At 39.6% G+C, this 17828-nt stretch overlaps 1 protein-coding gene across 2 annotated transcripts; it reads right to left on the bottom strand.

Moving 5' to 3' along the window:
* Window positions 1–8: 8 nt before the first annotated feature.
* capn3b (calpain 3b) lies at window positions 9–17443 on the bottom strand. Of its 2 annotated transcripts, XM_040125146.1 has the most exons (23): window positions 16907–17443; window positions 12725–12794; window positions 11934–12052; window positions 10870–11003; window positions 9962–10130; window positions 9483–9566; window positions 9297–9388; window positions 8927–9004; window positions 7701–7861; window positions 7373–7542; window positions 7252–7263; window positions 6230–6438; window positions 6031–6067; window positions 5055–5078; window positions 4728–4814; window positions 3587–3664; window positions 3438–3495; window positions 3287–3354; window positions 2254–2322; window positions 2078–2156; window positions 1585–1701; window positions 1231–1289; window positions 9–438 (listed from the first exon to the last, which is right to left on the bottom strand). In XM_040125146.1, the coding sequence occupies exons 1-23, from the start codon at window positions 17222–17224 to the stop codon at window positions 412–414; spliced, it is 2319 nt and encodes a 772-aa protein (XP_039981080.1). In that variant the 5' UTR covers window positions 17225–17443; the 3' UTR covers window positions 9–411. The 2 variants fall into 2 exon arrangements, with proteins under 2 accessions (XP_039981080.1, XP_039981081.1); XM_040125147.1 differs by lacking the exon at window positions 5055–5078 and having other exon boundaries at window positions 10–438.
* Between the last annotated feature and the right edge of the window lie 385 nt (window positions 17444–17828).

Below are 17828 nucleotides of genomic sequence, written 5' to 3'. Positions count from 1 at the left end.
TCTCCAGTATATTTTAAAAACAATATACATTAAGTATTTCTGTAAAGATTAAACAAAATGCGTGTTCACTGAGTGCTCAAATTCAGAGGTTTCTTTCTTTAGCACTGATAGTTGTAGCTCTGCAATGCCAACCACATATTGTTTACAACATGGGAACTTTGGCAACAAAGGCCAACTCTGCACTTGTAATAGTACCAGTGTCTGTTCACATCATCCAACTGCCTGTTTGCCTCAGCGTCTGATGTTGACACCAAGATTTTGTTGTAATCACAACCTGTGCAAAAATACATTTTGATCAATAATGCTTAGGAAAAGAGAGAAAACTGAGGGACCATCCGGGTCATGACAAAGCTGGTGTCAAAAACTTGAGCGCGGAGACTCTGCAGCTACGTCGGGGCTCAAGTAGGGGACCTAAGAGTACATGGTCAGCTGAAGCCACTGCAAAGAGAGGAAGAGAAAAATGTAGATGAGAATAAAGGGTTTCATTTTGAAAATAGACTTATAATGTGCTCTGAGTGAGCAAAAAAATGCAAAACACTGCAGGCTGTTACGCAGTTCAAGACAACGGTATAAATTCTGCCTTTAGTGAAACGCGATTGTTTGCGTTGTCAGAGAGCCGTTGATTCACGTTTTTTGAGGCTGTAGTTCAGGGAGCTCAAGGTAACAAAGTCAAACTGCTTGTTTAATCTGACCTACAGCTCAAAACCCCCAAAAAATTCAATTTACTATGATTTTAAAAAAAAGAGAAGAGCAGCAAATCCTCATTTCTGAGGCTTGAGACAGCAAAGGTTTAGTGTTTTTCCTTAATAAATGAATCGAACAATTACTCAAGTATCAAAACCATTCTATTATATTTTTCAGCGCTACATTACTGTCTATATTTTTGGTTGAAGTGGACAAAAAACACCTTCTGGTATAATGAAGTCAAACGCGGCATCACCTCAGCCTCAAAATACAGTCAACGTTTTAAAAATGTAATTATCAATTTAGTAAATAAGTAAATTAGTAATTATTACAGGGCTACACGTGTTTCTATATTTCTCGCCCTTAGACCAAAGTCGAGTTTTTGCAAGTCCTACATAGCCCTTCATTACAAACATGTCTCAAAGCTCTCATTAATCACAGGGCAAATTTAAGTCACACCATATGCAATTAAATATAAACATGGACTAAAACCCAGCAACATTTTTTGACGTCGTGTTGTAAAGCAAAATGCTAAAACTGACACACCTCCAGGACGTTGAGTTTGATTACTCCATCTCCGTCTTTGTCAAAGGCATTGAAAGCCCCTGCAAGAGACACAAGAGACTTCATATTAACCTTGAACTCGTGTAGTTGGGCTGGGCTGCAGTTAGTGGGTTAGCCCTGCAAAGGTTCATAGAAAGCATAAAACATTCCGTATTTTTTATTTTTCAACATGAATTTAATTAAAAGCAATAGACAAATTAATATTATTTATCTGTTTTATCACTAAAATTAGTTCATTAAAAGATATGTTTTGGTCAAGAAGCTCCCTGGCAACCTACAATAACAAGATATCAATATTTTTCGGTAAATTTCAAATGCACAAGCTCAGGGACTTACTGAACATGCCCTCTAGCCTCACGAAACAGCAGATGTAACTGTCGAAGTCGATGTTGAGGTGTTCGTCCGCGTAGCGCATTGCTATGATGTCGTATAACTGTTTGTTGAGGTGAAACCCTTCGTGTGGAGAGAAGGAAACAGACATTCAGGACTCATGGCTTCACGTAGTTACAGGTTTTTTAAACGAGAGGCTGGGAAGTAAGGGGGTGTGATTTCTGACAAAAGGGAGCGGAAAGCTGGGGGAAAAATTAGGAATTTAATTAATTTATTATAATATTCCATTGTGAACTGCTAATCACTAAAAGAGACAGAATCTGACTAAGTGTTACCAGTGTTATGTGTCTAACACAAATAAAGTTTCATTTCTACTTTATTACAATTAATGAGTAATTCTGTAAAAACATGGAATCTAGAAATATGAATTAAATCTAAAGTGTGAGTGTAGAAACACTGAGTGGTTAATTCTTAAAGTTATTTCCGTCAAGCTGCTCACCTGCATCTTTAACAGCGTTCCTCATCTCAAAACTACTGATGGAGCACGAATTGTCTTTAATGTAACGCTTGAAGATCAGCTGCGAACACAAGGACACTGGCAATCAGATGCAAACTTGGTGGGTTGTGTAAGATGAAATATGAGCCGACGTAAAAGGTGGCTAAAAAGCTCCCCACCTGCCACTCCTTGATCTTTCTCCACAAGTGCTTGAACTCCTGCAGGTTCAGCTTTCCTGTCCCATCAGTCTGGGAAAAGGTCAATTATAGAAAAGCCAACATATAGCATTGCTGGTTAAGCCATTTTGAAAGTGGACATGGGATTTTATTTGCAGTGCTTTTCTTTTTAAAGAGAACTGGTGGTCTAACCTCTGTGGTTTTTCCTACCATTTGATAAAATGTGGCATGGCGAACCAGCAAAAAAAAAAAAATCTTAGATCTGGAATGAAAGCAGCCCAGTGCAGGTTCTGCATTAGTTCATGGTTTATTTTTCATAGCCACCATGTGTCTTCTTTATTTTGCTGCTATCCAGTGGTAATGGAGTCAAGAATGACAATTTGGCATCCACTCCCGAAACCCAACCCGGTGGTACAGAATAAATGATCTGAAAGCAGCACATAGACTGCACCTGTTTTTTTTGTTTTTGTTTTGTTTTTTTACCAGAATTGTTTCATTTTTCCACAAACTAAAGCTTATGCGATCAAAAATAATCTGAAAGTTGCTGTAATCCCCTGATTCTATTCACAATAACTTTAAAGATTAAGTTTTTCAATTATGTTGATGTTGTCAAAGAATGGAACCGAATGTAATAACCGATTTTCATATTTCCCCCCGCTACTTAGGTGTACTTTCAAAGGAGGGTTATGTATTCATTCTTCGTGCTCCCAACACGATCACGCAGCTGCACATCCGGAGTTCTGCCATAAAAAAAAAATCCTCTTAAACTTACAAAAACGTGTGGGGAAGCCTGTACATTTTGTGGTTGATCGAAAAATTGGACTTACAGCTATTTAATAGCATTTACCATTTAGGAAAAATAGTTTGCCTGTTCTACCACTGGGCAGCTCCGCTGAGCAACTGGAGATCACTAGAGGGATTCAAACCAACGACCTGCTGATGCCACCTTCATAGGCAACATGAGGCTTCTCTGTTGTTCCCCATACACACACACACACACACACTTGTCTAGTTTAAAAACCAGCAGAAAGGATACATCCATCAAGGCGATCATACTCCGACACGTCTCAAGGCTGAAGCCTTCGTCGGTCTTTATTTCAGTATCTGTGGAGAAGCACAACTTGGTATGAGGGATCGCCGCATGACACAGACCGCAACGATGATGCTGGTCGTTGCAGCGCACTCACGTTTGGCGAGTACGTTCTTCATGACCGTTTTGAGTTCATTGGCACAGATCTGCATGTCCTGGTGGACGGAGGAAGCACGTGTTTCATAGGGACTCAAATACAGCGCACAGTGTTCACCCTGTGTTGTCCTCATTCTCGCTGGTACTCACCTCACCAGCAATCTGTTGGTAAATGGCATAGAACTGCTTTTCCTCCTCAGTCTCTTCCTCAGGTTTTAACAGCTTATGCTGAAGAGCAGATAAATAGCGTTATTGGTACCAGAAAGAAATTGTAAAATCAGTTTTGAAGGGCTTTATGAAATTTACCAGTAAGTATTTTGAAAATATAAGGGGAAGTGGTCTGAATGTCAGTCCTGCCTCACGGAAAACTACAGAAACAGTGAAGTTGAGGAAAAAGGGTTGGAAGTTTTAGCAGGACCAGTTTATCTGGTGCTTCTGATTTTATCCATTATGATCACATTTAGCTACTTCCCTTTTCATGTGATGAAACAAACTAAATTACCAAGACATTTGAGCATCAAAACACTTTTTTTTTTTTTTTTTTTTAATTACAGGGAACAGCTCAGAGAAAGTTGGTGAATTGGCTTCAGCTAAGACCCGCTGCAACCGCACTCCAGCTAGTCTTTAACTTTTCATAGTTCTCCAAATTTTACATGTTGCTGTTTTGTCGCTGTTTTGTTCTCAAAATTGAAAAATTTGTATGGTAAAATCATTTTTTTAATAGTAAAACGGATGTCAAAAGGCCAGTTTTGAGCAATATTACTGCGTTCTGGAAATGTAAGGCAGAATTGTGAAATCTCCATCCTGATAGAGAGGGACTTTTTCTGATTTTGAAAGCAAAAGTAGGGCGATGTAGATTTTTTTTTTACAAATTATTTTACCAGTTGATTTCACCACATTGTTCATAAATCGATATTACAAAAATCAGATAGCAAATGGATGGATTTTTTAATCATTATACCTCAGAACCTATGTGGTATCATTCATCTCCCACAATTCTTTATTTGGTAAGAAGATGTTATCTTTGGACCATTCAGTTTCAAAAATGTTCAAAGGGTTATTTCATTGCCTTATTTTGTTCCATCAGTACATGTTTTAAATGATTACCACTGGATGCATTTGCCTTACAGCACCAGAGGAGAGCAGCACACGCGAATAAGCCTCACAGAAAAACAGGTGCAGCTGAGCCACTTGAGACCATTTGGCTTCAAACTCAAAGTGACCCATTTGTTGCGAGGCCGCAGTGTTGATGTTGTGGCTCAAAAATGACTACACACACTCCGGAGATTACCTTCGGTTTCTTCTTCTTTTCCCCCTGAATGCCGTCATGCTCGATTTCTTTGTTGGCACGCGCTCTGTCTGACACAAATACAATAGGCTGGCGTGTGGGTAACGGCAGTGGTTGGTAAGAGGAGAGAAGAGTTGTAAAAGACAAGCAGAAGAGAAAAGGGGAAAGTTAATTTTCTAGTTATTCCACTGCTTATAATCTGTATATTCAATGATGGCACAAGCCATAACATTGTCAACATTGCTAAAAGCGGAAAAACAAAGAAGAGAAGCAGCACGGAAAGCTGAGTTTAAAAGCAAATCTAATGCTACTGCCACGTGCATGCATTACCTTTTCTTTCTTTTTCTTGTCTTGCTGATGGCCAATAAGACAAGGAAGGACAGAAGGATGAAATGAGATGAAAGGGAGGAAAACACTTGGATATTCAAGTCTGTTAGTAACCCTCGTGGGGAAAACAATGAGTGACAAGAAGGAAAGGTTTCGAGAGCAAAGTTGATGGAGTATGTAGGATACACAGCTGGGATTTACAGTATATCAAATTCAAACGGATATTGCAGTGAAAGTAGACAGTACTCTTCCTGGAGAAACCTGCAGTGCTGGTGGACCCTGCCCACATATTGTGATATTGTCTGTGGGTGGTTTGATGTCGAGGATACTGGGTTTTAGTATGGTAACAACTGTTAACAAATGGTGGCTTCAGAGAAACCCCGACTACTACGGACCTTTTCCGTGGACTCTTTCAGCTTCTGTGCACCTTAGAAAAGATGACTTACACTCTTTGACTACAGAGAGACGAGGGTGAACAATACTGGATGATATAAGACTGTTACTTCCAGGTAATGGACACTGAAAAATGCTTTTTTTTTTAATTTTTCACAGACCAGCTTTCCCCAGTTTTATTTATTGTTTTTTTTCTACTGGTATTGGTGGTTTATGGTGTCAAGAGGATCTAATAGTATAAATGTTGTCCTAATACATGTTTTCATTATCATTATCTCTGATATAGCGTTTCTCACTCTTAATCTTTACCATTATCTGTGACATAGTGTTGATTTATTGAGTACAGGTATAACAAGGCTGTGAAATTCTCACGTGATTGAAGTTTGTACTTAACTCACTTGTTAAAGTATTTGAATCTTTGACTCTGAGGAAGACCAATGTTTCAAATGCGTTGGCCTTGTTTTTATTATGTGGCCTTTCAACTTTTTTTACCTTGACAGAGCAGTATGCCTTGTACCACTGCAATATTGATCATAATTAATAAAATATATTTTGACCCCAATGCGACTTCAATTATGTTGCAAACCTGCATTCCGGCAGAGCCAATTGTGTTCTCCGTTTCCCTGTGAGGAAAAACAGACTCATTAGGGATTTCTCCCGTGCACCGACAATGGCTGTCATTTAAAGGCTTTGCTGCATTTTGCAGTTTTACTGTCAACAATCCCCAAAATAACATCGGGTGCACCACCGAATATGCCCTGCGCCCCACTCTCAGTGATCCTTACTCGGAGGTGCTCTGCTTCTCAGAGAAGACCCGGAGGATAAACTCTCCCTCTTCGTGGGGTTTAAAGGTCGTGGGGATGATGATGTACTCTCCCGGCGGCAGACGGAAACGCTCTGTTACCTCTCGCAGGTTAATGTAGGTCTTGCATTTAGCTTTGGAGGCTGTGTACAGGAAGAAGTCCTTCTGCAGGTGTTGATTCTGTCCACACATCTACGGATGGGAAAAAAAAAAAAACAATGAAAGTGTGAGATAAGAGTGATGAGATGGGGATGAGCCCAAAGGAAAGGGAAAGTAGCTCAACTGAAAAATGAATCGAATTAAACGTGCAAAAGATACTGTATGTTCCCCAAAGGTACATCAGGTCTCTGTTAGTGCTACAGCAATTAATCAATTAGTTGTTTGACCGAAAATCAAGGACAACAATTTTGATAAATTTGGAGAAGTACAAGTAATGATCATCATGGATGATACATGGCTGATCAATCAAATCAACATTCTGGTTATCTCATCACTCATATTTACTTCAACACAGCTGAAGTATTTATATAAAACGATTAGAAATTTTACAGATGTTTTTTTGCAATAAAGCAAAAAACTATTTTGTACTCGATTTAAAGTCTATCAAGCAAAAATACCAAATATTTGCTAGTTCTGGCTGTTTTGCTTTTTTCTGTTTCACATCACTATAAAGTTAACATCTTTGAATCATGTCAAGTCAGACGAAATTGCAATTTTGAAAGCGTCCCATTGTGGTCTGAGAAATCGTGATGGGCATTTTCACCAGCCTATTTTCTGACACACTGTAAGCTCAACAAAAAAACAAAAAAAGTTAATTTTTGAGCTTGGAAAGTATCTTGGCTTGTGTTATAAGGATTACCTCAAGCTTTCACAAAAGATTGACCAACTATATTACTACATGTATTGCTCAAGTCCACACACACACACAACTCTTTGGAGATACAGGTCAATACAGGGAAAGCGCTGACTTCATCAAAATAACATCCTTCTCCAAGGCAGGCATACCTCCTTTGGTACCTACAGAGAAGAAGAAGAAGAAGAAGGAAGAAGTTCAACCCCAGTGAATGCACATTGGCTTGCTGATACCAGAGGAAGGCAGAGATGTTTAGGGTCATGTGATCGCTACCTCGTAGATGGAAAACCCGATGGTGAGGAATCTGGCCCCTCGATGGCGCTGCATCCTCCGCCCTTTCTGCATCAGAGCTACGACCACGGTGCAGGCCACTTGTCCGTCCTCTGGGTCGTCATCCTCCTCATACAGCTGCAGCCGATACTGAGGGTTCGTCCAAAATGTGTCTGTAAAACACAGAGAGGAAATCTGCACAATGGTGTCATACGAGAGCAGCCTAAATAAAGAAAAAACAATGAGCCATTTGAAACTCAAAGAGTTTGATATTGGCTTTTAAAGGAACATAGGCTGCAATAAAAACCGATGCATGAAGGCCAAGGCCTACCTGGGAAGTTCCTGCAGCCGCCAGCAGAGCTGCCTCTCACCCAGCGACCCTCATTAACCGACACCGTCCAGGTCTTTCTTTCGTCACCCTGCAGTGTGTCAGGGGTCATGTTACACATCTCCAGCTTAGTGAAGTTCCTCTTGAAATCATCAAAACACATCCTGGAGGGGAACATGAAAGAGGAAGCTTGTAGGAGAGAACAACCTTCTGGAGGTGGGCTCCCTCCTTTATTCTTCTTCCTGCGTTTACTTTACTCCATCCTCTTCTCTGTTAAAAGGGGTTTTTTTGGGGGGGGGTTCTTCCTCATCTGAGGGTCTAAGGATAGAGGATGTTGTATTCTGTACAGATTGTAAAGCCCCTTGAGGCAAATATGAGATTTATAATATTGGGCTAAACAATTAACAATGGATTTGACATGACTTTAAAATTAAACTGTGAAGAACTTGGGACAAGACTAAAACACTTTACAGTGGCGGCCCTGTACGGTGGTGATGGTCATCACACAAGAGAGCAAAAATGTTAAAAAGGAGACGTTGCTCTTTTTGGGTCTTTACCATTAGTTTGGCGAAATGAAAGTGGAGCAAGTGGCTGAGGGTGAATTATATTGTGTCAGCCTCAACTGTACTTGGGCTCATTTGTGATAAGAGCTGAATGCTAACGTGCTAATGGTACTGACATATTTATTTATTTGCACATACATGATGTTAATGTAACATTTAGCAAATTAATTTTAACTCTGATAACTTGGTGCAAAGGTGTGTGCCAAGTTTTGCTTGAAGATTACAATGAATCGAGAGAGGAATAGAGAATAATATTATGTACATCATACATTGTTCATTATAAACAATAAACACATTACCTCTTGTGCACAAATAGCAAATTCTAAATGCATTGTTACATCTCCTGGGAAGCAACTTCAACAGTGGTAAAAATGTTAAATTAATATTTTATTATAAAAAAAAAATCACATTAGGATTTAACTTAGTTAGTATAACAACGTGTGTAGAGTAAACCAATGTTAAGTGTGTTGGCATGCAAAGTTAGAATTAAAAGTACAGCTGGTGGTTGTTGGTTTTAATGAATCCCAATAAACTCTGTTGAACAAATGGAAACTTTGACTTGTTGGTGGTGGCAAACTGAATTCCATGGTTCAATAGTGGACCAAAGTGCTGAACAAACCAAATTCTCAGATGTGATGGAATAAAAGTCACCGCGGCTTCACTAACCAGAACTCACTCGACTCCACAGTCTGTTTTTTTAGGTTCTCCTGGTCTGCGATGGAAATGGTCGACCATTCCTTTGAACTATGGAAAGATAAAACCCAATTACTGAAACCGTACTAATATTCTGTATATCCACCACAGCATGAAGAATTAAAACTCAAACTCATGAAGTCGCTTGGTATGGTACAGCCTTATATCTGGCCTAGTAGCATGTAAGGAGTTTATCGGTCAGACCTGGGTCATACGGGCTAAAAATACTAGCAGATGTACTACATCATAATATATAATGGGCAACTTAACATAAACAGAATTATACACAAGTATTATAAGATTTGGTGTGTTATCAGGACAAATGTTCCTGGTCAAATCTTACTTTGCACTCCACGGTCCCTTCCACAGCACCCAACCCCAGGGGTTGCGCAAGCGAATCAGGCGAATTCTGGTGTCCTTTGCAACCAAATAACACTAGAAACAACACCTCATTAGCATTATTGGAAATGACCTTCTCTTACAAAAAATGCTAAATCTGCATTTACAGAAAGTGGACATTTCACTGCACCTCCTCCAGGCCTATGATGGAGTAGGCATGGCCTTTGACCAGCCCCTGCTCGGTCCTCGTCTCCATTTCACTGGCTGAAATAATCTGAAAGATGCAACACATGTCAGAGCGAAAAACACAGACTGGATTTTGAGGCAATACATCTTGCCAAAACATAATATGAATGCATCAATCTATTCTAGATTTCACGGTTAGCATCTAGTTTTCCTAAAATCAAGTTATAAAGATGTGAAAGTGGGACAAAAATCCCATTTCACACAAAGATACAGACTGAGTTGCATGGGAAAATAAAATTGCCCAGCTTTTATTGATGGTTTCACTTATTTTTCATTTATAGCTATTGTCCCTGACATCCACATCACTTCATGGCTCATAGAATAAAACCATTTTTTGGTAACCGGATGTTTGTTAACCTGGATACCACACGTAAGGGTGCATCCCCCCATGCTTTTTGTTTGACTATTTTCTCCACCACTCACATCTATGGAGCAGCCCATCAGCGAGCCTCTCTCCAGCGCCTTCCTCATGATGTTGTAGAGGTCTTTCTGCGCCTCGGACAACTCGAAGAACTCGGTAACTCCCCCTGTGAAATCCTCCATGGCTTCCAGTGTGTTCCCCCCTTTCAGTGCCTCATAAGACCCGTGCAACCTGAGAGAGAGAGAGGGCAATCATGCTGGTCAATGCGCTGACATGTCTGTTCTCCAGGGCTTGGATTTTTCAGTGTCTGTAGCCAAATTTGGAAAAATGAGGGCGTAGGAGATGTGTTTCTTGTTAGTGTCTCTACACTGCAAAAGATATACCTTATTAAGACATTTGGTTCAGTATTGGGTCTTAAAACCTGTTTCACTTTAAGTTCTAGAAATACCAGTGAGGTAAGATGTCAGTGGTTTAAATCATCTCGTAAAACACCTGAAATGATTTCATGTCCCCAGACTTGAACTATTTAAGAAAGCTAGAGCTGAAGGCTCAGTTCCAGACTCAAAGGCAAACTCCAGTGGATGGGGGGAAATTGGAACCAAACTAAACTAGAAAACGCACTCAGTAGAATGCAGACCTCCATCAAGGCGAATGTCAAAAAAAAAAAAACATACACAAGACTTTGGGGGAAAAAAATGGAAATTCATGGTAAAATGATCCGGATCTGCCCCAAAATTGAATAGGTGCTTCCCTGGCCTATTTCCCATTCCTCCACCAAGTTCAGTGCTAATCAGTTCAGTACTTTTTATCCAGCTGACAGACTAACAAACTACCAAACAGACAGACACAGATGAAAACATAACCTCCTTGGTGGAGCAGAGGTGTTGAGTTAGCAGCAACACGTTTGTGGTCAAGACTTGGCGAGCTGCAGGCCTCTGCTTTGCGGGGGACATTAATAGACTCTGCTTACTTTGCATAAGCTTTTTCCAGAAGGGCGCTCCAGAACTCGTTCTTTCTGAAAGATTTGGTGAACACCAGCTGGTTTTTGCAGGTGGGAATGCGGTCGTCCACAACCACATCGATCCATTCGCCATAACGCCAGAACTGAAAAAGGGAAAACACAACAGAGGGAAGGTAGGGAATCAGTAATGAGACAGTGGAGAGAAAACATAACCAGGCAAAGAACAGGTCCTGCCATTATAGGTTTTAATTAAAGTCTTGGTTAAAGATTTTTTAATCAACTATTTGTTTTTTTCCTCTTCTGAAAAAGTTAATATGATCTGACCAGTACAGAGTTTTTTGAGGCCATTACTGATATTGATTTTGTTTTTAATTTTTGAAAACATCTGACAACAATATATGGACAGATATATATATACTTCAACAAATATTTCTGGAAAGGATCCCTTTAACTTGGATTTCAAACAATTGTGATGATATGTACTAAACATGACATTTACAGTTGAAAATAAAAATAAACTTGTCAGTGATCTCAGTGGAAAAACTATGTAATGGACACATTGCTCCTAAACTATGCGTAACTTCTTAAAAAATGTTTTTTTGTACTGCAATATTGTGTTATTTATCAGCCAACATAACATAACACCAATACAAACATAAATGTATCTGCAATAAGCTGATATCCGCCGATATATCAGCCAGGCTTATTTATCTAAAAATCAAATATCCTGTGTTTGGCAGGACATCACAAGTGAAAACGATGTCATATATATCACATGTGAAACACATTTCGCCTGTGATAAATTCACATATAGGCATTTGAGAAATTTATGAAATATCATATATCAGATGTGAAATGTAAAAGCTCACATGTAAAAACATTAATTTATTGGGCTTTTTTTTTGTTAAGATTCCTGTTTGTATCCTTCAATAATTATGTATTCTAATCTACTCTAACCAAATCTAAACTGTGTTGGGTCTTCAAGAGTCACTACATCAAAACAGCGATACGATTTAGAAGAGCATGAAACTTCAGTTGTTCGTTGCACAATATGTCAGGTGTCCACTTAAAACCTGGAAATGGAAGATGCCGGCGTAGTTCTCAGTGAAGCTCTGATCTGGGGGAATCACTCGGTACAGCAACTTCTCGTTCAGCGTCAGACAGGCAATGGCGGCGAGCAGCCAGCAGTCACCTGTCAAGGAGCAGATTGACGAGCTATGAAAACACTGGATCCAAACACACGGCTTCATAAAGTAGCAGTCGCCACAGATGGAAGCCACATTGCTGCAGGTGTCAGTAAGGTGACTAAGGCTCATGCTTGTGGTCATTCTAGCTTTCAGGTGTATGCTGGTCTGAACACAATGCCTTGTCTTCAGCCTACGTTCTGATTTATCTCCTCTTTTTTTTTTTTTTTACCTTGCCCCTCAACAACCTGGTTTCTGCTGGTCCTTTTTTTTGTTTTTTGCACCACTGAAAACTTTATCTGGATATCCATCGGGCACCAGGAGCCCTTCAATTTGCTGTTTCTTTTGTACAGCTCCCATGCTGGGGAACCCTCTTTTTTTTGTTATGATATACTTATTTTCTCTTCTAGTACTCTGAACATGCAGGCTTTAGTAACATAAACAAGGTAACGTCTTATCAAAAAAAGGGTGCTAGAATGTGCGCGCCATAAAGGGTGGCCGGGATAATCCGGGGAAAGTAGAGAGGGAAAGAAAGTTGTTTTATGTATCAAACCCCAAAATACCAAATTTGCAGCCATGCTCTTAGCCACTGTTTGTCTGATTCATATTCGCAGACAGCACAGTGTGTTTGAATCCTTTTAAACCACTTATTCGAAAGCAGAAACAGCTTAAAATGTTACCCAATTCTCCTTGACAGATGTCTGTCCTGTTGGCTCCATCTATGATGAACTCGGGGTTTCCACAAATTTCCTGTCATTAGAAAGTAAAAAAAAAAGAAAAAAAAAGTGTTAGGGGTTGCTTCTGAGCATGTTGTGAAATATATGAGCCATTGCTTAAATCTTTCAAATCAGGACAGTGAAAGATGAAAGTAAAAGCTGGAGAAGCTTCAATTTTAAATGTTGTTTGATCCAGTCTCTACGACAAGGAAAAATATCCTGCTTTAACAATATTTTTAGGCCCAATTAGGATGTCCTGCAGGACAGCATTTACTCTTTAGAGCACTACTAATGGTTCAAAAGACTGATCGGGTCCATGGTTGAAAAAGTCTGTATGAAGCACGGTTTAATTAACTGCCCTTCAGCCGTCAATGGATAACAATAAAAACTGATCACGCCTTACTAGGGTTGCAATACTTCTTTTTGCTACTGACCGAAATGTGAAATTATCAAAAACTGTCATCTACCAGAAGTTGTTTTTTGGATATCTGGTCAGATTAACAAATTTATTGACTTATTCTGTCTATCGAGTTCCTAATTTGAATCAAAATTTTGCCAATTTTAGAGAGAAATCAGGCAGATTTTTAGATTCTCGTTTCATTTAAGCAAAGTTCTTGTAGATCTTGTTTAGAAAGCACTTGACATTAGAAAGCTTTGCCCTCTTTTGTTGAACGTAGAAAAAAAAATCCCAGATTTCTCAAAGTGAAGTAGTGATCGACAATATGAGGATATGACCCTGAAACTGAAAGCGAGTTGGGGAAATTTCCCTGGCTGGGGTAGGCCTGTGACCATGAATCCCCCCTCTGCATCCGCCGAGGAGGCAGCTGTTAGAGGTCAGCTGGTCACGACCCTTCAGTCCTCCTGTACAAGTGATAATGCTGTGGTGAATGCGGAGAAGCCCTCACCTCATAACTACGTATCTCTGTCATGGCAGCTCGACTGACAGCTTCTGTGTCCCTAACGGAACCCGGAACTAACCAACGTAGTATCCAGCTGTCGTCAGAGATATGGTCATGCTCATATGGTGGAACATTGTTTTGGAGCACGTATTGCTTGTTGTCATGAAATTCATGTTGGAGGGTTACATGGTCTTCTGGTGGGGGGGGGGGTCAAAAGATGATTCAAGAAATAATAATGAAAAAGTACATTTCTGTTGAACATATTGTCCTTATTTTTCTGAGTTTTCTCTATTTTTTGCCTTTTTCCTTGTGAAATTTTGGATACTTTCACCTCATTTTAAAGGCCTCTAGGACTTTAAAATACTTCTGATGACACAATCAGAGAATTTAAAAAAAAAAAAAAACCACTATGTTTAGATTCCTCACAACTGCACACAATCAAGGCCAAATCATGGGAGGTGGGGTCACAGGCCAAAAACGTTAAGAACCACTGTTCTTTAAAACCGTCTGGAACCCATTTGGACAAACTAAAAGAGTATGTGATTATAAAGCAAAAGTCAACACAGCGTTTTCTAACTTTCCTGAACCGCTGCAAGCTGATTCTGAATCTACGGTTTTCAGGAGTTAGAAAACAGGATAATTATAGAGTATAGATATCAGAAATCAGGTCTCATGCTGTGTTTATTTAGGGGATTTACAGCGGTGACTCAAGTGCCTTCATCACAACACCGACCATAACTAAAGCCATAAAAGTGCAGCCTCACGTTCCGAATTTAGAACGGGCACCCCTGCCAACCCCAAGATGGGAATCATGTATCACTAATCTCAGCTGAGTGTCTAAAACTACAGTTATCATCTGCCATTAAAGTAGCAATCGTACTTCACTTTTCTATCACACTGGATTTTTTCAAAGCAGTGCAAACAAATTAATTTATAAAATAATGATAAATAATTTGGACATAATTTACGTATATGTAAGTGTAAAAATCAATGTATCAATGTATCAATTAATTAATAGTCATTTTATTATAAGCATTGATACTTGGATGAAAATAATTAAAACCAATAATCTCCACAACAATGAAATTAAACTGAGACTAATTAATTGTCATGTTTATGCTGTTCATGTCAGTGAGGGCAGTGGTTGAAAGTAACTGAGTACATTTACTCAAATACTGTACTTAAGTACAATTGCACTTTACTTGAGTATTTCCATTTAATGCTAGTTAAAAGGAAGTCTTTGACATTTTGGGAAATATGCTGATTTGCTTTCTTGCTGAGAATTAAATGAGGAGATTGATACCGCTCTCATGTTTGTACGCTAAATACGAAGCTGCAGCCAGGAGACAGTTAGCTTAGCTTAGCATGAAGACTGGAAACGGGGGGAAACAGCTAGCCTGGCTCTAACCTAAGGTAACAAAAATCTGCCCACCAGCACCTCTAAACCTCACTAGTGAACACATTATGTCATTTACTTAATCTGTAAGATTAGTTTTTTCCCCCCGTTTCCAGCCTTTGTGCTAAAATAAACTAAGCTAATCTCAGCTGAGTGTCTAAAACTACAGTTATCATCTGCCATTAAAGTAGCAATCGTACTTCACTTTTCTATCACACTGGATTTTTTCAAAGCAGTGCAAACAAATTAATTTATAAAATAATGATAAATAATTTGGACCTAATTTACGTTTATGTAAGTGTAAAAATCAATGTATCAATGTATCAATTAATTAATAGTCATTTTATTATAAGCATTGATACTTGGATGAAAATAATTAAAACCAATAATCTCCGCAACAATGAAATTAAACTGAGACTAATTAATTGTCATGTTTATGCTGTTCATGTCAGTGAGGGCAGTGGTTGAAAGTAACTGAGTACATTTACTCAAATACTGTACTTAAGTACAATTGCACTTTACTTGAGTATTTCCATTTAATGCTAGTTAAAAGGAAGACTTTGACATTTTGGGAAATATGCTGATTTGCTTTCTTGCTGAGAATTAAATGAGGAGATTGATACCGCTCTCATGTTTGTACGCTAAATACGAAGCTGCAGCCAGGAGACAGTTAGCTTAGCTTAGCATGAAGACTGGAAACGGGGGGAAACAGCTAGCCTGGCTCTAACCTAAGGTAACAAAAATCTGCCCACCAGCACCTCTAAACCTCACTAGTGAACACATTATGTCATTTACTTAATCTGTAAGATTAGTTTTTTCCCCCCGTTTCCAGCCTTTGTGCTAAGATAAACTAAGCTAATCTCAGCTAGCCGTTTTGCAGGCATTAGTTTACATCTATCGGACAGGTACGACAGAGGTATCAGTCTTCTCCTCACGCTCTCAGAGAGAGAGCGAATACCCATATTTTCCAAAATATCAAACTTTTCCTCTAATGCTGCTACTCCACTACAGTTATCTGACATCTGCAGTTACGTGTTACATTGCGGATTCATTTTTTTCACAATAATATAGGAAAAAGATTTTTTGGAAAATGTGATGCATTGTTACAAATTAAACCACCAACAGTAGATAAAGTAATTTAAATAGCTCATCCTTGACTTGAAACATTAGTGACAACAATGATTCTTACAGTCACATGTATGCATCAATAATATTAATACAAACATATACATAATATATCCTAATACATACAGTATATATGATATTATGACACCTTTACCTGTAACAGAGTATTTTTACATTGTGGCATTGCTACACACATTTTGAGTCCATGGTTTGTGTTTGCATTTCTGTCTGCTAGAGTTTACATCTTTGTAAGAGTGTCGGCAAGGAACTGTGACTCAAGGGACATACAGTATGTCTCTTGGTGCCTAACAGGGCGAAATGTCTTTTGCCATATGTCCTGCTCTCAGGGCTCCAGGTCGGAACCATTTGCAGTCAGAGGTTGAGCGGTTGGAAGACTGTCGAACCCTGTTACAAGTCATGTGTCTCAGAAAAATATGAAACCCTGAAGCCGCCACTGAGCTCCCAATATGTTTCCCAGCGCTGGCAGACAGCATCGTCCTGTATGAGAGTCAGCTGCCTCTGGTTGGAGAAGCTGATAATCCAGAGCTATGCACCCGCAACCATTCAGCCATATCAACTTGACACCCCACCCATGTACTGCGGAGGAAGTGATGAGATACACGGGGATTTTAGAGGAGAGGCTTCGGAAAAGCAACTGTTGGAGCCGCTTTCGCATTAGGTGTAACGCGGGCCTAAAGGACACGATGACAAAAGACTGGTACTCACCGTGGGACGTTTCCACTCAAACTTCATCATAGGTCTGTGACTGTAGAAGAGCGAAGAGTCATTTGCAGGGAACAGAGGGTCTTCAAACAAAACCTTCTTCTTTACGTATTTGTCTCGCAGTTCCAAAAAGGTCTTAAGACGCTTGGCATCCTTGACCGTCTCATTTCTGCTCAGAATCGCAGAGTAGATTGAGTTTGTCCCAGTTGGAGCGTAATCAGCTTTTTCATCAGCCCCGAGTGATGCTTCAGTGTCAAAAAGCACTTTCACCTTTGTGTCTTCCACAACAGGCACTTTCCCTTTATTTGCATTGTCCCCCATCTTATCAGTGTCTACCACTGCCTTTGGCGTTCCTATTTCGGAGGGCAGCTTATAAAGTCGAGTCCTTCCCTATTTTCAGAAATAGAGCATGAACTTGCAAAACAGCCAAAAAGAAACTTCCTGTGTCCTCCCTGACTCTGGTGATCACTATTAGTTCCTTATAAAATACTGTCTCTGCTCATGGACCGTCCCCAACCAACAGCCGCTCATACCAGCACTCACACAGTCACTGTTGTGTCCCTGGACCTAAATATAGGCCTCTTTAAAGGAGGGAGGGGGGGGGCTACTTGGAAAGCGACCCCTGATCTTGCCCCAACATTTTCAGGTCACAGTGTGCTGTTCAGTGGGACTGTCCCAAATCTATACCATAAATGCAATAGTGCAGAATGCACTGGTTATCACCTGAGGCAACCTTCTTGGAGTGTCATACAAATACTGCTACGTGGGTCAAAAGAAGACTAGGGAAGAAGTGGTGAGTATGGTCATTAACTAAATATGGATTACTATACTAAAAGCTCTAGAAAATAAAGCTTCTAGTTAGTACTTAGCATTAGCTGCAATTCTGACAGTATTTATTTAGTTATTTAGTTATTTTAACAGCATA

Source organism: Xiphias gladius, chromosome 4 (assembly GCF_016859285.1).
Source record: "Xiphias gladius isolate SHS-SW01 ecotype Sanya breed wild chromosome 4, ASM1685928v1, whole genome shotgun sequence".
NCBI classification, from domain to species: domain Eukaryota; kingdom Metazoa; phylum Chordata; class Actinopteri; order Istiophoriformes; family Xiphiidae; genus Xiphias; species Xiphias gladius.
The sequence above is the reverse complement of the archived record's forward strand: the minus strand, read 5'-3'. Positions and strand labels throughout refer to the sequence as shown.